The following is a 25,148-nucleotide window of genomic DNA, read 5'->3' on the forward strand; positions in this document are numbered from 1 at the left end:
ATTCGGGACGACGACGGTTCGAACCCGCGTCCGGTCATCCTGATTTAGATTTTCTGTGGTTTACCTAAATCGATTCAGGCAAATGCAGGGATAGTACCTTACGGCTGAATTCCTTCCCCATCCTTCCCTAATCCGATTGGACCGATGACCGATGACCGATGACCTCCCGCAAATCAACCAAGCATCCAACCAGCCAGTCTCTGCCTTTCGCTAGACTTAATCCTTAAATACCTGAATACATTTCTAACTGAACTAAAAAGCAGTGAATCTTATTTTGCAACCAATACTGAAGTTATATAGAGTACATACAGTCAAATCTAAGATATGTTATAACTTCAGGTATGACTTAGTATGTTGCGTATTTGCAACAACAACTTGAGAAAATCAACGCGACACTTCATTTAGTAAAACACCATTATTTAATATTTTGACAATACATTGAAAGGAATTAAGCGATTAACAGAATTATGGTCGCATACATTTTAAATAATTATGTATTATACTATATAGACTTATTTGTGAGATTCTCAGTAACAAATTAATGTCTCTTTTAGTGACGGATGAGCGTTACACTCAAACACGAATATTGGCTCTCCTTTACAGTGTGGTCTATAACATCTTTTAGCTGGCCGTTGTGGCCGTGCGGTTCTAGGCGCTACAGTCTGGAACCGACCGACCGCTACGGTTGCAGGTTCGAATCCTGCCTCGGGCATGGATGTGTGTGATGTCCTTAGGTTAGTTAGGTTGAATTAGTTCTAAGTTATAGGCGACTGATGACCTCTGAAGTTAAGTCGCGTAGTGCTCAGAGCCATTTGAACCATTTATAACATCTTTGCCTTGTGTCTGTAACCTGAGGCCAATAATCTATTGCATCAGTTCGAGTAAACGTAACTGGAACCGGTTCGCAGTACTAACAGTTTGCTAGAATTTCCAGAGCGCAGTAAATGTGTTGAGGCCGGATTATTGAAAACTTCAATAAATCAGAGTATGTACAACGTACAATAATAAATACATTTGGTCACTGAAGTATTGTGGTGCTACAAATAAACGGAAATATTTTCTTCCGCAATACTTGATTTCATCTTTAACATGTGCTCATGTAGGTAACAACCGCCTAATAATGCTTATTTTACACAAACAGTATTTTCAAATTCACTTACACATGAAATGTCAAAATCTGATTTTTCTCATATCATGGATATTATAGAACAAACAAATAATTTTCAGAAATAAACTCAGAATCTATCTATAATCGTCAAGACAATGACGACAGCTTTTCTGCTGCGTGTCGTGATCAAAGCGCGAAAATCAAGCCGCTCTAGAAGTACCCAGTACATTCAGGAGACGAAATCATTTGTCAAAGGCTTTGGCAGATTCCTGTACAATCTGCACCTACTGTCATTGGCACTCAAAAACGAATAACCTACCATTTATTAGCATCGCCCTGGTATGATACGAATTCGCAACGCACGGCATAAAGGGGTTAAATCTGCGTTTGATGATTACCAAAAAATCAAATGGCTCCAAGCACTATCGGACTGAGGTCATTAGTCCCCTAGACCTAGAACTACTTAAACCTAACTAGCCTAAGGACATCATTCACATCCATGCCCGAGGCAGGATTCGAACCTGCGACCGTAGCAGCAGCGCAGTTCTACACTGATGCGCCTAGAACCGCTCGTCCACAGCGGCCGGCTCATGATTACCACACTACCGCTTTAAAGAGCAATACCAAGCAGGAGGAGCGGAATAAACTCTTTCGTGACCTTAAGAGAGAAATTTCCAATTTTAGGCTGACGTATCGCTCAACGACAAGAGCTTAGTTCCATTCCTGTGCTAAAACAGGAGCACTGGATTTACACTGAAAGCCAATTTATACGCAAGGATTTTTTTTTAATAGAGAAGGAGTAACCGGTCGATAGGTGTTTCCCAGTGATTTCGTTGCACACTCTCATTCATTAATCAACGTAAACGTCAGACGTAGCCGTCAACCTTCAGTTGATTTATGGATTCTTGGTCGGTGTTATGCAGAGTGTTGCTAATCCTGCTAGTCGTTCTCTCTCTCTCTCTCTCTCTCTCTCTCTCTCTCTCTCTCTCTCCTGCCCATTGATCCAGAAGTCTATTAATCTCGGCAGGCTTTATACGAAAACTGATATTTCAGTTAGCAAATGTATTAAGACATTGACTGCACAGTACACCTGCTATATTCACAGCCACGTATCTCTCTAAACCTTTTTCTTCGCCACGAGTATCGCTTGTAGTCTGCTATTTAGAGGGTACATACTCAGGTCATAGAGAAAGGAAAGTATCTACGCTGAGGTGACGAAATCATGGGATAGCGATATGCACATAATTATAGAGATGGCGGCAATATCGCGTAAACATGGTTTAAAAGGCCAGTGCATTGGCGCAGCTGTCTTTTGCACTCACGTGATTCGCAAAATATGGGAGAGAATGTCACAGAAATGATACAGGATTTGGGCAGGACATCATTAAACGAAAGGCGTTTTTCGTTGCTACGGAATATTCTCACGAAACCCCAGTCACCAACTTTCTCCTCCGAATGCGAAAATATTTTGTTGACACCGACCTACATAGAGAGGAACGATCACCACGATAAAATAAGGAAAATCAGAGCTCGTACGGAAAGATATAGGTGTTCATTCTTTCCGCGCGCTATACGAGATTGGAATAATAGAGAATTGTGAAGGTGGTTCGATGAACCCTCTGCCAGGCACTTAAATGTGATTTGCAGAGTATCCATGGAGATGTAGATGTGAAAAGGTTTCCGATGTGATTCTGACCGCACGACTGGAGTTAGCAGACTTACAACGCGGAATGGTAGTTTTAGCTACACACATGGGACACTCCATTCCGGAAACAGGGAATTCAATATTCCGAGATCTACAGTATTAGGATTCCGGAGTGAATATCACGACCGAGAGCAGCAGCGTTAGCGTAGAGTTGTCAGTGCTAACAGACAAGCAAAATGTGTGCAACAGCCGCAGAAATCAATGTGGGACGTACGATGAACATATCCGTTAGGACAGGGCGGTGAAATTTGGCGTGAATGGGCTATAGCAGCAGACGACCGACGCGAGTGCCTTCGCTAGCAGCACATCGCCTGCAGCGCTTCTCCTGGGCTCCTGACCATATCGGCTGGGCCCTAGGCGTCTGGAAAACTGTGGCCTAGTCAGACGAAACCCGATTTCACTTGCTAGGAGCTGATGGTAGGGCTCGAGTGTGGCGCAGAAGCCATAGACCCAGGTTTTCAACGAGGTATTGTGCAAGCTAGTGGTGGCTCCATATTGATGTGGCTGTCTTTACATGGAATGGACTCAGGTCCCACTGAACCGATTATTGACTGGAAATGGTTATGTTCGATTACTTGAAGAGCATTTGCAGCCATTCAAGGACTTCATGTTCTCAAATAACGATGGAATTTTTATGGATGACAATGCGTCATATAATTGGTCCACAGTTGTTCACGACTGGTTTGGAGAACATTCTGGACAGTGCGAGCGAATGATTTGGTCACCCAGATCGCCCGACATGAATCCCATCCTACATTTATGAGACATAATCTAGAGGCCAGGTCGTGCACAAAATCATGCACCGGCAACGCATTCGCAATTATGGTCGGCTAGAGAGGCTGCGTGCCTCAGTATTATTTCTACAGGGGACTTGCAACGAATTTTTGAGTCCATGCCACGTCGAACTGCTGCAGTAAGTCGGGCAAAAGTAGGTATGGCACGATATTAGGAGCTGTCTCGTGACTTTTATCGCGTCAGTGTATATCTCAGTAGTACAATCATTAAGTTATAAGACTGGAAGCATAGCGATGGTGTGGTGCATTAGAGGACGTTGGTAGCACCTTAGTGTGGGACCTTGTCAGTTAGTCTCTCCCTGCAGCAAGAGACAGTTGGGTGCATGTGTTATAAGCAGTTGATGCTGCGGCGGCGATTCGAGTGGGCTTATCGGAACTCGGTTATGCTGGAGCTGAAACAACGGACAGACATATAAAGTTCTACCACAAATCGAGCAAAACCGCTACGGAAACGTTTCAGATGACGCAGCAAGTTTATGGTGACGACTCATTATGTCGCAGTGTTTTGTTTAGACGGAACCAACGTATTTTTCCCAAGTAATAGAGCCGGCCGGTTTGGCCGAGCGATTCTGGGCGCTACAGTCTGGAACCGCGCGACCGATACGGTCGCAGGTTCGAATCCTGCCTCGGGCAAGGATGTGTGTGATGTCCTTAGGCTAGTTACGTTTAAGTAGTTCTAAGTTCTAGGGGACTGATAACCTCAGCAGTTAAGTCCCATAGTGCTCAGAGCCATTTGAACCATTTTTGAACCGAGTAATAGACAATTTGAAAGATAATGTGCGTTGTGGCCGGCCACAAATGATTAGAACTTAGCGCAAGATTGAAGAGGTTGCAGTGTTGGTGAGTGCCAACCGCTCCCAAACGGTGGGCGATATCGCAACAGCAGTAACGGTCAGCCGTAGTACATGTTACAAAAGTCTGACTAATGACCCGAACAAGTCACGGTTTACCCAGTGCGATGTACGCTGTGTTACGCGGCATCTTAAGTGACATGCAAGTTATTGTGGATGCCTAATGTGCAGGCGCCAGGCTCAAAACTTAATGACTGCAGTAGTATAATCAGCAAAGAAATCAAACGGTATGTGGCGGAGAGTACCTCTGGTACAACTTTTCCATCTTCTTCTGTTACATTCACACATAGTGCGTAGAAAAAGTGACTGTCCGTAAACTTCCTTATGAGCTCTAATTCCTCGAACTGTATAGTCGTGGTCATTTCGCGAGACACATGTGAGAGGAAATGATACGTTGCCCCGACTCTTCTTCAAACGTACGTTCTCTAAATTTCAACATCAAGCCTCTCCGTGATAAACAACGCCACTCTTGTAGCGTCTGCCTCTGTTTGTTGAGCATTTTTTTCACAGTTTTGCTCTCTCTGACTGTGGATGTGACTCCCGCTCGCTCTTAAAAAGATGCTTGTTCCTTGAATATCTGCACCCGTAGCGGAGCTTTCACGTAGATTTTCTTGCCACTGGAAGTTAATTTGTCCACAATAGGGTAATTTCATCGCTCCTCTTCTACAACTTTGTGTAACGCTTGTGAAGGCAAGTAGCATACATAATACTAAGATAGGGAAACTTAAGCCCATTGGCTGATTCAGACCTGTACGAAGTACAGTCTGTTAGTACTAGCAAATTTCGTCTGTGTTTACACCATCCAGTCGCAATAGCTTCATAGATTTGTCAGACTTTATGGCAGTTGTCGAATTTTCTTACTCTCTCACTAGACCTTCACACGTTAGGTGGACCATTTTTGCAGGCTCGTCAACATTTAGACCACCAACAACATAATTTGCAACATAACGCCCACTCCCGTCGTTGGTTTCATCTGTGAACACCTAGACCTTTTGGTCAGCAGCACTATTTCGTATTTTGTTGAGCACCTACTCTTAGCACACAGATAAATAGTTCTTTCCCAGTTTGGATTCATGTGTTGTGTACTTCTCCGAGAACTGCTTGAAGCGTAGATTCTTCAACTTCTCCAATGGAATGTTGCAAAACACCATGATCTAACAAGAGTCCTTGAAGAATGACTGACAACTGAAGAGAGATATGTCTGCTCAAATAACAGCGTTCTTTTGTCATTATTTTCAGCACATCTCTTCACAGAGATGCCTTTTGTGGCGGTATTATGGTACTGCTGCACGTAAAGCGCTTTTCTACACTAGTTGAACCTCGCATACTTTACAAAATAATATTTCCCTGTCAATGTTAAACTTCTCTGCAAAACCACGAACAAAACTTCACATCTTCATGCTGTTGCAGCATTTTACTTTCTGCATGTTGAACCGGACTGAGTTTATATTCAAACTGAACATGTGACCGGGTTTCCGGTTTTTATTACGTCGGAAGCCGCCTTAATTGGCTTCGAGAGCGTTTTGTTGATCCCTCGCGACAATCTCTTAAGTCAGCGAACCGATTAGCGTGTTACGCTGCTTGTCTACTACATTCCTGACAAAGTTTTGTAGTAATTGTGAAGTTTGTGACAATACCATCTTCATATAGTTAAGGCTAACCGGCCATCGACCTTCTTCTTCTGTGCTGGATGCACACGCATTGCCCGAACTCTTACGGGACTCGGTAAGATTGTCTGCCGCGAGTAATGAGTGTAATGGGCAGGGGCACTACGAACGTAGTGTGTGGACATTAAGTTGGGAATGTGGGTCTCACGGGGAGCGTGCAAGGGATAAATACCTGCAGTCGCACTATCCTTTGTGCCCTCGGTGGCTCAGTTGGATAGAGCGTCTGCCATGTAAGCAGGAGATCCCGAGTTCGAGTCGCGGTGGGGGCACACATTTTCAACTGTCCCCTTTGATGTATATCAACGCTTGTCAACAGCTTAGGTTCTTGATTTAATTATCATTTCACCCTGACACACTGGCATGTGAGAAGCATTCTCATATTTTTATTCTTGTGTCCTAGACACAACAAATACGAGTATAGGCATTTTTGTCAAAAGCTGGCCGAAATATGACCAATTATGGCGAAATTTGGGCGAAATATGACCTAGTATTGAAAAAGGCATAAATATGACTTTATATGCACAATAAAAATACAATTTTCTTCACTACAGTACCTAAAGTTCAGAGAAAAAAATATGACCTTTCATTAAAATCCGGGCCCTATCCATGATTTACACTGCCTCAAGACACACGTACTCAGTTTCTAACTGCAATAATTCTCTTCATGTGCTAAACCTTTAACGTAAGATTATACCTGTTAATGAGTAGCTTACGACAGCATTTTAAAATTTTAAATTCGTTCAATAATTACGGGAAATATTGAAAATCAAATTTTTGTTGTCATCAGACAGGCAATCTGTAACTGGGGTCATGAACCGGGAGCATTGAACGGTGATGTACGACAGACGTTTAGTAACACAGATGCTACGCAAACGAAACGTCACTGCAGAAATTACGCTGTGACAACAGCGTGCGTTTACAGTTGTGGGCTGAGGTGAAGGCTGCATCTCTTAGGCAGAAGACAGGACCATGAGGACTAGGAGAGCCGATCAGCCTCTCCTGGTCAATTCTTATGGTGTGTTCATGCTGCCACCTCGCTGTCTGCTGCTCGTTGGCGTGGCCTGGCGATGATAAACCAAGTCCACTGAGTCCAACCAGCATATTTAACCTGCACCGTCGCTGCTCGCCCGACTGTTCGTTGTCATCTTCAGCAAGCGATAATATCAAGCTAGGCTGTGTTTCGCACCGCGACCACCGCCGCATGTCCTGAAACGTGAGCTGTGATTGGTTGCTTCAAGATCACCCCAGCAGTGTCGAGTTTGTTAGCGCTCTGCTAGCTATGTGAATTAGAGCTGTTGATAAAATATCGATATCTCGGTTCATTTCCCAAAATTATCGACGTATATCGGTGACGTTCTTTCCACAATATATCGATACATCAGTACCGAAGTGACAACATCGAGTTCCGAGATTTTTATTTTAAATTATTTTTTTTCACAATTTTCGGTAGATATTTGAAGTTGTTATTTGGAAATTATAGTAGAACATAATTTTACTTTCAGTGAGCTTTCATCACGTCCTGTCTTTCTCTTTAACTGTGTAAAGTAGGTATATGTGGCACAAAAGAAAAAGTCCGATTGTACTGGGGGGAGGGGAGGGCGATGTGAATGGAATAACAAGATTTCCGATGTGATGAAATGGCACACATCGTTTGGATTAACGCATCTATTGTGCTATTTCTTCACATCGGCATTCTTCAAATTCAGTTGCTGAAAATGATGAACAAAAATCTAAATGACAAGATTGGTTCTGCAGTGGTGGGAGAGAGACATGTGAGGGGAAATGCTCATGGGCGTACCCAGCGAGGGGCAGGAGGGGGGCAGCTGCCCCCCCCCCCCCCCCCGAGTATTTTCGCAGTTTTTCACTAGTTTACTGTTTTATTTAATAAGAAGTGCTGTATGTTGTCACGAGTCCTTGTTTCCTGAGACCAGTATGACCTGCCCCCCCCCCCCCCTCCCCCTAGTTCAGATCCTGGGTACGCCCTTGGAAATGCTGACGTAATCGGCGCTCTGCGCTGCTAGCGGAAACTGCAGCGTTTAGTTTCCCAACGAAATTTTGACACTACAGCTGCTAGGTCGATAGCGTTAGCAGTAATGAAAAAACAGGGAAGTCAACACGAAGTGTTCGGACAAATCTGATGTGTGACGAAACCGAACGACAGGCCCATCGGACACCTTCTATTGTACCACTTACACGCATTTACCGTTGTTAGCAAAGTGGTTATCGCCAAGAGTGAACGTGCTCCGTTTTCCTTTCAATTCTTGCTCTAAAGGGGATAGGCAACCTGCTAGTTTGTTGATTTACAGAATATCTAATAATAAATCAATACTCAAAATTGCAGCTCTGAAACTGGCAGTATATTTACAGTGTGAAGCCGATATTTTTATTGGCCGGTACGTCAATTTCTTCCTTCGATACACCGACACTTTTCCTCGATATATCGAGTGACGTTAATGTGTTCCTTCTAAAATATCGATGTATCGGACACCCGATATTTTTAAAAATATCAACAGTCTCTATGTGAACAACTGCAAGGTAAAGACTCCTGGCGAGCAGCGAGGCTGCAGCGCAAATGTAATAAGGTTTCAGCGAACAGCAGAGTGCGATATGGCAGCAGCGAACAGCGAGAATGCAGCCTATACGTGCTCTTAAAAATGTTTTTCTTTCTTGGTCTTTTTCTGGTCTGTTTTTGCACCCTCTCTGTGTCTGTGCCCTTCGCAGGGATCTGTCATGCCACTCCGTTGGTACGGCCCTGTCAGTGACAACAACCATCACCAGCATTGGATGACGAGAGTGAGTAACAGTTGCGCCTGCTGTTGGCAGGACCACAAGCTGAAACACATGGCGGACCTGCAGCAGAGCGTGGTGTCGGACCCAGAGACGAAGCAGCAGATCAACAACCAGATCGTGCAGTGGGAGGAGAACCTGGAGCGACTCCACTGCGAGCAGTTCCGGCTGCGCTGCTACATGGCCAGCCTGCAGAGCGGCGAGCTGCCCAACCCCAAGGTAAGCCCAGCCGACTCCTCTACATCGCACCTCGAGCACCAGGCTGCTAGCCTAACACGTGTCACCTTGCTGAAGAACCGAGAGGCAGGTAGTTTCTTCTACACAGAGTGTCCCATAGTTCTTGGCCACTCCAAATAACTTTGTGCCCAAAAGAAAAATAAAAGAAGATGTATCAAGCTAATGTTGCTTAGCTAGCAGGGGGACATTAACTACACTACTGGCCATTAAAATTGCTACACCAAGGAGAAATGCAGATGATAAATGGGTATTCATTGGACAAATATATTATACTAGAACTGACATGTGATTACATTTTCACGCAATTTGGGTGCATATATCCTGAGAAACCAGTACCCAGAACAACCACCTCTGGCCGTAATAACGGCCTTCATACGCCTGGGCATTGAGTCAAACAGAGCTTGGATGGCGTGTACAGGTACAGCTGCCCATGCAGCTTCAACACGATACCACAGTTCATCAAGAGTCGTGACTGGCGTATTGTGACGAGCCAGTTGCTCGGCCACCATTGACCAGACGTTTTCAATTGGTGAGAGATCTGGAGAATGTGCTGGCCAGGGCAGCAGTCTAACATTTCCTGTATCCGGAAAGGCCCGTACAGGACCAGCAACATGTGGTCGTGCATTATCCTCCTGAAATGTAGGGTTTCGCAGGGATCGAATGAAGGGCGGAGCCACGGGTCGTAACACATCTGAAATGTAACGTCCACTGTTCAAAGAGCCGTCAATGCGAACAAGAGGTGACCACGGAGACGTGCAACCAATGGCACCCCATACCATCGCCAGTATGGCGATGACGAATACACGCTTACAATGTGCGTTCACCGCGATGTCGCCAAACACGGATGCGACCGTCATGGTGCTGTAAACAGAACCTGGATTCATCCGAAAAACTGACGTTTTGCCATTCGTGTACCCAGGTTCGTCGTTGAGTACACCATCGCAGGCGCTCTTGTCTGTGGTGCAGCGTCAAGGGTAACCGCAGCCATGGTCTCCGAGCTGATAGTCCATGCTGCTGCAAACGTCGTCGAACTGTTCGTGCAGATGGTTGTTGTCTGGCAAACGTCCCCATCTGTTGACTCAGGGATCGTGACGTGGCTGCACGATCCGTTACAGCCATGCGGATAAGATGCCTGTCATCTCGACTGTTAGTGATACGAGGCCATTGGGATCCAACACGGCGTTCCGTATTTCCCTCCTGAACCCACCGATTCCATATTCTGCTAAGTCATTGGACCGCGACCAACGCGAGCAGCAATGTCGCGATACGATAAACCGCAATCCCGATAGTCTACAATCCGACCTTTATCAAAGTCGGAAACGTCATGGTACGCATTTCTCCTCCTTACACGAGGCATCGCAACAACGTTTCATCAGTATGTATGAGAAATCGGTTGGAAACTTTCCTCATGTCAGCACGTTGTAGGTGTCGCCACCGGCCCCAACCTTATGTGAATGAATGCTCTGAAAAGCTAATCATTTGCATATCACAGCATCTTCTTCCTGTCGGTTAAATTTCGCGCCTGTAGCAATTCATCTTCGTGGTGTAGCAATTTTAATGGCCAGTAGTGTAATATAGGGGAAAGGGAACAATTATACGGATGGATCTCCTACGAGACGTCAGATTCATTTTCTCTAGAATTTCGACATATATTTGCAATTTTGTTTTTGCGATGTGCAGGTGGATTTAGCCCAAACAAATGCTGCTCATGATGTCTGTCATGCGACTCCTGCTGTTGACAGAAAGCGTCTGTTTGTTTTTAGAAACGAGATTTTACCTGCCCATTCGGTAGAGCGGTGTGAGATTAGTCTAGTCCGACATTCGTTGTATTGGTATATATTAACAAGGACAGCAAAACACGAAGAATAACCAGTATTCCAACGGCGACATCCTGGTCTGCGCTGACTGCTACTGCCTTGCAGCAAAGCTATTCAGTTGCTGCTGGACTACTACACTATGTGATCAAAACTATCCGGACACGTAGCTGAAAAGACTTACAAGTAGTGACGCCCTCCATGGGTAATGCTGGAATTCAATACGGTGTTGGCCTATCCTCAGCCTTGATGACAGCTTCCATTCTCGCAGGCATACGTTCAATCAGGTGCTGGAAGGTTTCTTGGGGAATGGAAGCCCATTCTTCACTGAGTGCTGCACTGAGGAGAGGTATCGATGTCGGTCAGTGAGTCCTGGCACGAAGTCGGCGTTCCAAAACATCCCAAAGGTGTTCTGTTGAATTCAGGTCAGGACTCTGTGCAGACCAGTCCATTATAGGGATGTTATTGTCGTGTAACCACTCCGCCACAGGCGTGCATCATGAACAGGTGCTTGATCGTGTTGAAAGATGTAATTCATCTTATCCGAAATGCTCTTCAACAGTGGGAAGCAAGGTGCTCAAAACATCAATGTACGTCTGTGCTGTGATAGTCCCACGCAAAACAACAAGGGGTACAAGACCCCTCCATGGAAAACACGATCACATCTTAATACCACCGCCTCCGAATTTTACTGTTGGCGCTACACACGATGGCAGATGACGTTCACCGAATATTCGCCATGCCCACACCCTGCCAACGGATCGCGACGTTGTGTACCGTGATTCGTACCTGCACGCAACGTTTTTACACTGTTCAATCGTCCAATGTTAACGCTCCTTACACCAAGCGAAGCGTCATTTGGCATGTACCGGCGTGAAGTGTCGCTTATGAGCAGCCACTCGACCATGAAATCGAAGTTTTCTCACCTCCCGTCTAGCTGTCATACTACTTGCAGTGGATCCTGATGCAGTTTGGAATTCCTGTGTGATAGTCTGAATAGATGTCGGCCTGTTACGCATTGCGACCCTCTTCAAGTGTTGGCGTTCTCTGTCAGACGACAGACGAGGCTCAAAATGGCTCTGAGCACTATGGGACTTAACATCTGAGGTCATAAGTCCTCTATACTTGGAACTACTTAAACCTAACCAACCTACGGACATCACACACATCCATGCCCGAGGCAGGATTCGAACCTGCGACCGTAGCTGCAGCGCGGTTCCGAACTGAAGCGCCTAGAACCGCTCGGCCACATCTGCCGGCTAGACGAAGTCGGCTGTACTCTTTTGTGCTGTACGTGTTCCTTCAAGTTTCCACTTCACTATCACATCGGAAACAGTGGACCTAGGGATGTTTAGGAGTGTGGAAATCTCGCGTACAGATGTATGACACAAGTGACACCCAACCACCTGACCACGTTCGAAGTCCGTGAGTCCCGCGGAGCGCCCCATTCTACTCTCCCACGATGTCTAATGACTACTGAGGTCGCTGATATGGAGTAACTCACAGTAGGTGGCAGCACAACGCACCTAATATGAAAAACGTTTGTTTTTGTGGGTGTCCGGATACTTTTGATCACATAGTGTATTTATTCCTTGTGTTTCATTGTCCCTATTAATATATATATATATATATATATCAATACAACGAATGACGCACTACACTAATTTGGGACAGCTCTATCGAATGGACATTTAAAATTCTGCTTTAAAAATAATTCTGATCGTAACTGGAAACAAAACGACGCTTTCTGTCGACACTGGACGTCGCATGAAGCGCGTGGTGAGCAGTGAACTGCAAAAATGAAATTGCGAATATCTGCCGAAACATCAACTATATATATCGCGTACCGGGAGGAATGAGCAGTATTCAGGGATATGATAGGAACGATCATTCTAAGCAAGGAGAGAAGTGTAGTAAACATGGCTCTAAAAGGTATATGCCTACCTTAAGACATATGAGAACTTCTTCATCTTCGATACTGTGGAACAAATCTGTTCTACTGCAACCTCTTTGCTTCCGATATTTTGAGAAGTGGTAGCGTGAACCAAAGCAAGAAAGAGGAGTTCAGTAAAATTGGGCTCTAAAGTACATACCTTAAGATCTTGTTCGTCTTCGCTAGTGCAAAACACATCCCTTCTACTGAGCAAGTGCTAATACCTCTTAAGGTATTCGTTTTATCAGACAATTTTTTCTTGTTTTGGTCCGTACTACCTCCTCCCAAAATACTGAAGGCAAAGAGCTTGCTGTAGAAGAGATTTGTTTCACAGTATCGATATGTAGAACTGCTTATAGCTCTTAAGGTATGCTTTTTAGTACCCATGTTTACTTAACATTTTTGCTTCGAATGGTCATTCGTGTTATATCCTTGAATGTTGACCATTCATTCTGGAACGCACTGTGTGTGTGTGTGTGTGTGTGTGTGTGTGTGTGTTTGTGTTTCATTGTTTATGAACATAATTGAAACAAAAATTCACTGTAGAAAATGACGAAGGGAGAAGTGACAATAATAAAAAAAATGGTTTCAATAAATCTATTCTGACCTGACGTCCCAGTTTTTCCGCAGCAGTGCCGTTTTTGGAATAAATGTCTTGGTGCCCCGAGAAAACAATTCTGGACACGTAATTGTCCTAGTTTTCAATCGAGAAACAAAATGCGTGCAGTAATAATTCTCATTTATTTAATATTCACAAAAGTCCCTATAGGCCTACCGCATTTAGTTTAAATCGTATCGTGCCTAAACAAAGAGTAAGAAATATGTTGAGAAAAGAGATGTATTACCCACCATCGCCTCTGACTTTTTTACCTTCCGCTTTATGGGTCTCGATACAAATAAAATCAAAACCAAAGAAGGTATCGCTTAAACCATTTTTCCCAACGGGAGTGCAGCCATATGGAAGTCAATTTTGTGAAGAATGTAAGCGATGGGGCGTGTGTTAGCGGTACTTATTGAGTATTGTTTGGCGGTCTGCAGGCAAGAGAAATATTAAGTTTTAGTAACTAACAACCTAGTAAGTGACTTAACATTAGAGAAAATACATCCAAGCTATTACAATGAAAAAGTATGTATCAGTGTTTTTTATTTCTGAAGAAAATAATTTTATTTTTATGAAATGTACCTGCTTGCTCCTTTCAAAAACACAAAACGAAGATCCGAGACACATCCCGAAAGTGAGTTTCCCTGTTCGATTTTTTGACACTCACCTGCCGCACTATTTCTTGAACAGCAGGGGATTGGTGACAATTTCACGCAACAGTGATTGCGATATCTGCGGAAAATGGCTGCTGAGCTCCGTAATCGTGAAGCGACGGTTCTCTAGAGTGCGCTGCCGCACCAGCTCAACCAGGTAATCATTGATGAGGAACGGTCGCCCACTGCGCTCTTCATCATGGATACTTTGACGACTTTCGAGAAATATCCTTCATCAGCAACGCACCACCTGTTTGCACATGATGTTCTGCCTGTAGACCTGACAGAGCTGAAGGTGAATTTCGATAGGTGCTATATTTTGTGCTTGAAGGAACCTCATCAATGACCGAGCCTCAAAGGGGGCGGGAGAACGGATAAGGGACGCCATTTCGGGGCTGCTGCCGTAGTACTGGCAACATACAGGACCTGTTCGGCAGACAGTTGATTGTCGCGTCATAGATCTGTTGCTCATGCGCGATTTTCCCGGCCAAATACGTCTACTTTAAAGGAAACAACATCGGAAAAAATGAATAAATAAAACATGATTTTGCGACGTTGCTGCGTATTTGGTAATTTTATAACATCGGTAAACTCACTTTGTGGACGCGCCTCGTACATTTTTGCCATGGAATTTTCAGCTGCAGCATATACCTGTTGTCAGTTTCAGAATACCACGTTAACTAACAAGAAAGGTAAGTGTAAGTGTGGTAATGAAGTTAGAAGGCTAGATTACTCTAGCTGAAACCTGGGTAAAGACCATTAACTTTTCGCAACTGAAGTATTATATTAAACCACATGAACTACCGCCCAAGGTGTCTCGGTGGAGTGGGCGCTCAGTACGTGGCAACAGGAACGGTGAGTGAGTGTACACGTGTGCGCGTGCGCTGTGCAGAGCCTGCTGACGCACGTGTCGCGCGCGACGAAGAACACGCTGAACAAGCTGGGCGTGTTCACGGTGTCGTCGTTCCACGCGTTCATCTGCGCGCGCAGCCCGTCGCTGCTGAACAACCTGCTGGCGGGCCGCGGAGCCACCAAGCGCCGGCCGCCCATGCTGTCGCGCTCCAACTCGGGCTCCTCGCGCCGCTCGCTGCAGCTCTCGTCTCGCGACGACCAGGACAAGAGCGTCAAGGTCGCGCTGCCCGACAACCAGGTCAGAGGTTGTCCCGCCTTCTTTTCACTCTCCTACAGGCGAGCACGCCGCCTAGCATAGCATAGCATAGTCTAGCCTAGCCTAGCCTAAAGCACCGCTTCTTTGTCTCTCTCCTCGCGCACTGGCTGACATGTTACTTCCTGCCAGGCCCAGATCATACTTAACCCTTAACCCCAAATATCTCTTAAATTTGCGTAAATAAAAACGTGCGGTCTCACAGACCTTGTAAAATTTTTTATCACATACCTCCACATTACCAGACAAAAATTAAGTGAATAGTCAACTATTTCATTTTACACTGAGGAGACAAAGAAAGTGTGTTGTTGTTGTTGTTGTTGTTGTTGTTGTTGTGGTCTTCAGTCCTGAGACTGGTTTGATGCAGCTCTCCATGCTACTCTATCCTGTGCAAGCCTCTTCATCTCCCAGTACCTACTGCAGCCTACATCCTTCTGAATCTGCTTAGTGTATTCATCTCTTGGTCTCCCTCTACGATTTTTACCCTCCACGCTGCCCTCCAATACTAAATTGGTGATCCCTTGATGCCTCAGAACATGTCCTACCAACCGATCCCTTCTTCTAGTCAAGTTGTGCCACAAACTCCTCTTCTCCCCAATTCTATTCAATACCTCCTCATTAGTTATATGATCCACCCATCTAATCTTCAGCATTCTTCTGTAGCACCACATTTCGAAAGCTTCTATTCTCTTCTTGTCTAAACTATTTATCGTCCATGTTTCACTTCCATACATGGCTACACTCCATACAAATACTTTCAGAAACGACTCCCTGACACTTAAATCAATACTCGATGTTAACAAATTTCTCTTCTTTAGAAATGCTTTCCTTGCCATTGCCAGTCTACATTTTATATCCTCACTACTTCGACCATCATCAGTTATTTTGTTCCCCAAATAGCAGAACTCCTTTACTACTTTAAGTGTCGCAATTTCCTAATCTAATTCCCGCAGCATCACCCGACTTAATTCGACTACATTCCATTATCCTCGTTTTGCTTTTGTTGATGTTCATCTTACACCCTCCTTTCGAGACACTGTCCATTCCGTTCAACTGCACTTCCAAGTCCTTTGCTGTCTCTGACAGAATTACAATGTCATCGGCGAACCTCAGTTTTTATGTCTACTTCATGGATTATAATACCTACTTCGGACTTTTCTTTCGTTTCCTTTACTGTTTGCTGAATATAAAGATTGAATAGCATCGGCGAGAGACTACAATCCTGTCTCACCCCCTTCCCAACCACTGCTTCCCTTTCATGTCCCTCGACTCTTATAAGTGAGTGATACGTCTAATATCGTGTAGGGCCCCCGCGAGCACGCAGAAGTGCCGCAACGCGACGTAGCAAGGGCTAGACTAACGTTCGGGAAAGAACTGACACCATGAATCCTGCAGGGCCGTCCATAAACCCGTAAGAGTACATCTACACCTACTGCTACATGGATAGTCTGCAAATCACATTTAAGTGCCTGGCAGAGGGTTCATCGAACCACCTTCACAATTATCTATTATTCCAATCTCGTATAGCGCGCGGAAAGAATGAACACCTATATCTTTCCGTACGAGCTCTGATTTTCCTTATTTTATCGTGCTGATCGTTCCTCCCTATGTAAGTAGGTGTCAACAAAATACTTGCGCATTCCGAGGAGAAAGTTGGTGACTGAAGTTTCGTGAGAAGATTCCGTCGCAACGATAAACGCCTTTCTTTCAATGATGTCCATCCCAAATCCTGTATCATTTCTGTGACACTCTCTCCCATATTTCGCGATAATACAAAACGTGCTGCCTTTCTCTGAACTTTTTCGATGTACTCCGTCAGTCCTATCTGGTAAGGATCCCACACCGCGCAGCAGTACTCTAAAAGAGGACGGACAAGCGTAGTGTAGGCAGTCTCCTTAGTAGGTCTGTTAGATTTTCTATCTGTCCTGCCAATAAAACGCAGTCTTTGTTTAACCTCCCCCACAACATTTTCTATGTGTTCCTTCTAGTTTAAGTTGTTCGTAAGTGTAATACCTAGGTATTTAGATTATACTGATTTATCGTGTAACCGAAGTTTAACGAGTTCCTTTTAGCACTCATGTGGATGACCTCACACTTTTCGTTATTTAAGGTCAACTGCCACTTTTCGCACCATTCCGATATATCTTCTAAATCGTTTTGCAGTTTATTTTGATCTTCTGATGACTTTATTAGTCGATAAACGGCTGGATTGTCTCCCAAAACGTTTATATAGATAAGGAACAGCAAAGGGCCTATAACACTACCTTGGGGAACACCAGAAATCACTTCTGTTTTCCTCGATGACTTTCCGTCAATTACTACGAACTGTGACCTCTCTGACAGGAAATCACAGGTCCACTCACATAACTGAGACGATATTCCATAAGCACGAAATTTCACTACGAGCCGATTGTGTGGTAAAGTGTCAAAAGCCTTCTGGAAATCCATAAATACGGAATCGATCTGGATTCCCTCGTCAATAGCACTCAACACTTCATGTGAATAAAGAGCTAGTTGTGTTTCACAAGAACGATGTTTTCTAAACCCATGTTGAGTGTGTGTCAATAGACCGTTTTCTTCGAGGTAATTCATAATGTTCGAACACAATATATGTTCCAAAATCCTGCTGCATGTCGACGTTAACGATATGGACCTGTAATTTAGTGGATTAGCCCTACTACCTTTCCTGAATATTGGTGTTCCTGAGCAACTTTCCAGTCTTTGTTTACGTATCTTTCGTCGACCGAACGGTTGTATAGGATTGTTAAGTATGGAGCTAAATCATCACCATACTCCGAAAGGAACCTAACTGGTATACAGTCTGGACCAGAAGACTTGCTTTTATTTAGTGATTTAAGTTGCTTCACTACTCCGAGGATATTTATTTCTACATTACTCATGTTGGCAGCTGCTCTTGATTCGAATTTTGGAATAGTTACTTCGTCTTCTCTTGTGAAGGCATTTCGGAAGGCTGTGTGAAGTACTGGGGGGTGGAGGTCTTTTCTGAATAGCACGTTTCAAGATACCCCAGATATGCTCAACAAGGCTCATGTCTGGGGAGTTTCGTGGCGAGCGGAAGTGATTAAACTCAGAAGTGTGTTCCTGGGGCCACTTTGTAGCAATTCTAGACATGTGGAGTGTCACGTTGTCCTTCTGGAATTGCCCAAGTCCAACGGAATGCACAATGGACATGAATGGATGCAGGTGGTCAGACAGGAGTCTAACGTACGTTTCACCTATCAGAATCGTATCTAGACGTATCAGAGGTCTCATATCACACCAACTGCACACGCCCCACACCATCACAGAGTCTCCACGAGCTTCATCTGTCTCCTGCTGACATGCAGCGCCTATGGATTCATGAGGTTGTCTCCATACCCGTACACGTTCATCCACTCGATACAATTTGAAACGAGACTCGTACGACAAGGCAACATCTTTTCAGTCATCAATAGTCCAATGTCGGTGTCGACGGGCCCAGGCCAGGCGTAAAACTTTGTGTCGTGCAGTGATCAAGGGTACACAAGCATGCCTTCGGTTCCGAAAGCCCATATCGATGATGTTTCGTTGAATAGTTCGCACGCTGACACTTGTTGATGGCCCAGCATTAAAATCTGCAGCAATTTGCAGAAGGATTGCACTTCTGTCACGTTGAACGATTCTTTTCAGTCGTCGTCGGTCCCATTCTTGCAGGATCTATTTTAGGCTCCAGCAATGTCAGAGAGTTGATGTTTTACCAGATTCCAAATATTCACGGTACACTCGTGAAATGGTCGTTGGAGAAAATCCCCACTTCATCGCTACCTCGGATGTGCTGTGTCCCATCGCTCGTGCGCCGACTATAACACCACGTTCAATCTCACTTAAATCTTGATAACCTGCCGTTGTAGCAGCAGTAACCGAACTAACAACTGCGCCAGACACTTGTTGTCTTATAGAGGCGTTGCGGACTGCAGCGACGTATTCTGCCCGCTTCCATGTCTCTGTATTTGAGTACGTATGCCTGTATCAGTTTCCTTGGTGCTTCATTGTACGAGCGCTATTCGGAAACTGAGGAACGATTGGTCACGAAATGGAAACCACTGTGAAAATCCGACGAGGCTTTTCACAGACGTTTTGGGCAGTGTCTCTAGCATGCCGTCGATTGCATCAAGACGCTCTGTTCATTTGTGAGCACCCTTGTGAGCGAGTAAAGGTGCGTAGAACAATGTCTCCCGCCAAATAGCCAGTTGAGAGGCTTCGCCTTAATGAATGCAGCACACCTAACACAACTGCCACGCGCTTTCTTCTTCATGGCAATTCCCTGCCGCACTCTGCAGGGGCAGTGAAGACGCTCCTGCAGCCTTTTCGATGCGAAGTGTTCGATCACCCACAACACAGCCTAAATTGGCTCGTCCTGAAAATCTTCTCTGTTCACGTGAAACACTGGATACGAAGACAACACTTGCGTGCGGGCTACGCGCTATAGACCAGCGTAGAGAATTATCGGAAAGCACAGGCGGCTACCTTCTATGACGATGGTGTTGAAAATTTGGTATAATGCTCCGATAAATGTCTAAGTCGAAGCGCGACTATGTAGAGAAGTACCTGGAAGGTGTAGCTAAATGTGCAAAGAAAACAGTTTTTATTTCCACTGTGGTTTCTATTTCGCGATAGATCGTTCCTTACTTTCCGAACAACCCTCGTATAACTGAATACAATACTATTCAGGGCTTTTTAAGACATCGTTTATTACATTATGCAAAATAAACGCAAAACGTGGAATGTATAGTCATTTATTGCGAGAAATGACTCAGTACCACACCGACGCTTATTGTCAAAAGTGCGATCATATGGGGTATCAAGTGAAATTTGTGATTGGATTGATGACTTTTTGGTAGGGAGGACACAGCATGTTATCTTCCATGGAGAGTTATCGTCAGATGTAGAAGTAACTTCGGGTGTGCCCCAGGGAAGTGTGTTAGGACTCTTACTGTTCATATTGCATATCAGTGACCTTGCAGACAATATTAATAGTTAAGTCAGGCTTTTTGCAGATGATGCAGTTATCGATAATGAAGTACTATCTGAATCAAACTGCATAAATATACAGTCAGATCTTGATAAAATTACCTGAAGGACACCTCCGAGCAGACGCCCTCCAACGTGAATTCCACTGATTCCAAACCATCGCCATTTGCGACTTCAGTAGTGTCAAACGACGGCCCATGGTAGAAGTCTGTTGTGTTTGCTGATTAAAGTTGGTTCTGCCATGTGTTGGTCAAAATGAGGCCAGTTGAAGGACTGAAACCGACCTGCCTGCGTTCTAGACGCACTGGACCTAAAACTGGAGTTATGGTCCGCAGTGCTATTTCGTATGACAGCAGGAGCACTCTCGCGGCTATGCCACACACCCTGACTGCAAATCTGTACGCCAGTCTGATGATTCCACCTGTTGTGCTGCCACTCATGTCATCCACAAACAGCATTAACCGTCCCTGTATTGACCGACCAAGTGCAATAGCCAGGGAACTCCATCCCACAATCTGTGCAACACAATGCAGACACGTTTGCATGTTTGCATTCAACGATCTGGCGGCTACACCGGTGAATAATATACCAGCATTTCACATTTGCAATGGTTTATCTCGCGCTTAGATTAAGCTGTGATCTTACAATGTTAATCACTTACATATGTTACTTAAACAAATGTATTCCCCAGATTTCATGACTCTACGTTAGTTATCTTTTGGTGATATCATTTTTTCTATCAGTGTACAATACAATAAACTTCTCATGAATCGTAAACACTACTCACTACGCTAAAGTGACAACAATTCTACTATGTTGCCACTTGCTAAATGCTTTAATAGTAGCTATGTTACTAACTGAAATCTAACTATAGCAAATTGTACCAAGGACAATGTGTTTTTCGTAGAGCCTCAGTGTGCCGCTACTTTCAAATGACACACTCCCATAATACGCACGTTACAATAATTCTTTTGCCACGAATATGATGTCTCTCATTATTTTATTGCAACGAATCACACAGTTAAAACGGGTTTTCGAATGATTCTCAATTTGCTGGTGCTCAGAAACGACATATATATTTATAGACAACAACTGAATGCCAATATGGCGCCTCACAGCTCGATGCTGAAAGGAGATGGCGTACATGTGACGTACGTGGCGTTTTGCCATCTGATTGGTCAACGCTCAGCCGCACGCTCAGAATATCTGGCGTGCTAGACATTGCTCTGCACGTTCGGAAAGACTCCCGAACGTGCTATTCCACGGTATGACGTCAGAAACTCGCCACACTCCACGCTCGGATGCACGGTTCGTGCGCCGCCGGCTTTACACCGGTTAATAATATACCAGCATTTCACATCTGCAATGGTTTATCTCGCGCTTACATTAACCTGTGATCTTACAATGTTAATCACTTACATAGGCTACGTTACTTAAACAAATGTATTCCCCAGATTTCATGACTCTACGTTAATTATCTTTTGGTGATATCATTTTTTCCATCAGTGTACAATACAGTATATCTTTGGATAACATGTTACGGAGTTTAAATTATTAAGAAACATTTTGAATATCTTCCACGTGAACTTGAATACCGATAGTCAACTTATGTGGAACTGTTAATGCTGAGTGTTGTTCTGGAAACAAGTAGTAGCTAGTCATAAGACTGAGCCTTGAAATGTAGGTTAGCTCCAGAGGGGTGGAAGGGACTGGGGGGGGGGGGGAGGGGAGGGAGGACTTGTCCGCAGTACAACTCTTACGGGCTTCTAGAAGTCACAACCATAGCTCTCTCTAAGGAAATCGTACAGAGGCTCCGCTGCTTACAAGGTAGGGAAATCAGCAGTGTGACCGAACCTTCGCTCTCGAATCCCTGTCTCTGTATTTCTCTGTTTATATTTGAGACGACATTAATCGAATCTAATTTGATAGTGTTAAAGATACATTTTAGTTTCTGGCATTAGCAGTTCTAACCACTGTAGTAAAGGTACTCTTAAGTTTGTAAATATCACGATAAAGTGCACTAGATTACTGTGGCACAAAATCCATGGTATAACGAGATATTCGTAAATGATTAGATGAAATAGAGGCGCAGTGAGTGTGCCGTTACTTTCAGTTTCAAACAAGGTCTTTACCTGCTAAAGGCACACGTTTCATAAAGTGCATTATCAGGTCAATAAATCCACAACCTTCAGGACAGATACACAATTACGTTCGGCCTCCAGTGGGAATCAAAATGGAGGATGGAGGACGTGGACGCAGAATGTGGATAGGTGACGCAAAGTGCGAATGTTAGATGGCCAGAGAGCTTACCAAGACAGTCCGAACCGAGCGAGGTGGCGCAGTGGTTAACACACTGGACTCGCATTCGGGAGGACGACGGTTCAATCCCGCGACATGCCATCCTGATTTAGGTTTTCAGTGATTTCCCTAAATCGCTTTAGGCAAATCCTGGGATGGTTCCTTTGAAAGGGCGCGGTCGACTTCTATCCTCATCCTTCCCAAATCCGATAAGACCGATGACCTCGCTGTTTGGTCTCTTCCCCCGACTCAACTCAACCCAAGATAGCCCCCACATTCGCAGTAAACAGTGTGTACGGGTAGCAAAGTGGTTAACGTGACTTCCCAGTCAGCGGGAGATCGCAGATCCGAGTACCGGGCTGGCACACATTTTCACTCGTTGCCGTAGATTTCGCACAGAGTCCCGATGCACCTAATATCATTAGCTCCTTTACTTTCCTTGCCCCCCTCCCCCGATTCAGTTTTCATAATATGTATCACAGCTGCAGGTCTAACTTCGTGTCTGTTAAATTTCGGACATGTCCGAAAGACCAAACACCGTGCATTCATAGATTTGCCTTCACTGATGAATCCTGCTTCAAAATGAACCCCGATGATCTGAGAAGACGTGTCTGGAGACGCCACTGACAGCTGTGGGATGCCAACCTAACTGTCTCCCACCATAAGGTTCAGTAACCTGGAGTACTGAATGGTCTAGAGTGCCATTTCTTTTCATAGCAGGAACCCTTTGGCTGTCATCCACGGCAGCCGTACAGCAGGGGGACGCAGAAAGCTATGCGCAGAAAGCAACGTGTTTTCTCAGTTGTGCGCATGACGTCACGGTGGAAGCAGTTGTGCCAAACAGTACACAGTTCGAATTGTGTGTGATTGTTTTTCTTGTGTTGTTTTGTGCTTGAAGGAGTATTTTGATTGAGTTCTTTCTTCTGAGGTACTCAGTCAACAGCGGAAACATTCGGAAATCGGGAGTGTTAACGGTTTTTGCTGTAATTGACATTTGATTCAGAACTGAAATAGTTAGCGATAGTGGACAGCGGAATCAACATTGTGTTCGCCAGCTCTATAGTTTATGGTTCGTCCTGTGAAATTCTTATTGGAGAATCTACAAGAGAGTGAGAAAATTAATTTTTACAATGCCAGCCTGTGCTGTAACGGGCTGTTTTTCCTACAACTGGAGCACAAAGGGAACTGACGTAATGTATCACAGTTTCCCGCGTAATGAAACATTACAAAAACTATGGTTGTCGAAATGTTGAGGGAAAGACAGTGTAAATGTTGCGCATGCAAGAATATGTTCTCGCCATTGCGCAGAAACAGATTACTTAAGGGATTTACAGTCTGAATTGCTTAATTTGCCCCGAAAAAGAATGCTCAAGCCAGATGCAGTTCCTTCGCGCAATTTGCCGTGCAGTAGTGCGACTGTCAATGTGTCACCCGCAACAGAAGACAGAACCAAACGGTATAAGGAACGAGAACTACATAATAAATCTCTGGAAACTCTGGAAAAGCTGTCACCAAATAAGAAACATCATAACAAGAGCACATGTACAGATGACAGTTTTTTTTTTTTTTTTTTTTTTTTTTTTTTTTTTTTTTTTTTTTTTGAGACACAGATAAAGTTACTTTGATGAATACTATAGCGGCTTTAGAAAGAAGGAATGCTGTTCTTACAAACAAGTGTGTGCAACTTCGAGCTCTTAAGTAAATTCATTTCAATGCGATTAAATGAATAGTTTCTGATTTATTTGAGCCGAGGTTTCGAATTTCAAGTGTGTGTCAGTGTGGTTGTGATCTGACATTTTACCGATGTGTGAGGCATAAGCTGCGAAAGAATATAACTCATCAGTTTTAACTGTAATATTTTAGCAGCAGAAAAGCAGTTTAGATATCTCATTTCTGGTATAAACAAAATCTTCCGCCAAAAACTTGACGTAAACGCGCATGCCGTGTCGTCTGCTTGTGAGCGCTTGCTTCCACGCTGACGTCACTAGACCAGCCAATGGCAGAGCAGAGCGCTTACTGCCCAACCTTACTATTTAGTAACCTTGCCTTACAGCACAGAGGTACGTCGAAGATGTTCTACTCCCCGTTTTGTTGCTCTTCATAGCGAACCGTCCTGGTCTTAAATTTCAGCAAGATAACGCCCACCAGCACGCGACGTGAATTTCTACTGCTCGTCTTCGTGCTTGCTAAGCCCTATCTTGGCCAGCAAGGTCGCCGGATCTCTCACTAATTGAGAACGTTTGGAACATTACGAGCAGAACCCTTTAACTAGCTCGGGATTTTGACGGTTTAACGAGCCAGTTGAACAGAAGATGCAACGATATACCTCAGGAGGACATCCGACAACTCTACCAATCTGCTTGCATAAAGGTCAGAGGTGGACCAACACGCTCAATTTTTGATGCTCTTTCTGTTGAATAGTCTACCGAATGCCGTCCCATTCGGGTAATTCCTTCGTACTGCGTAGATCTTTTTTTCGTTGAGCGTATTAAAGCAGCGGAGCGATTGAGTAGTGCTGAAGAGTA

At 44.5% G+C, this 25,148-nt stretch overlaps 1 protein-coding gene across 1 annotated transcript in view; it reads left to right on the plus strand.

Annotated features, from left to right (window-relative positions):
• Positions 1-25,148, plus strand: part of LOC124712378 (protein still life, isoforms C/SIF type 2) — a 568,005-nt gene that overhangs the window by 407,681 nt on the left and 135,176 nt on the right. The window contains exons 4-5 of the mRNA XM_047242673.1: positions 8,949-9,131; positions 15,043-15,300. Coding sequence (XP_047098629.1) covers positions 8,949-9,131; positions 15,043-15,300 — 441 coding nt within the window. The remainder of the gene's footprint in view (positions 1-8,948; positions 9,132-15,042; positions 15,301-25,148) is intronic.

The sequence above is a fragment of the Schistocerca piceifrons genome, chromosome 8 (assembly GCF_021461385.2).
Source record: "Schistocerca piceifrons isolate TAMUIC-IGC-003096 chromosome 8, iqSchPice1.1, whole genome shotgun sequence".
In the NCBI taxonomy this organism is placed as follows: Eukaryota; Metazoa; Arthropoda; class Insecta; order Orthoptera; family Acrididae; genus Schistocerca; species Schistocerca piceifrons.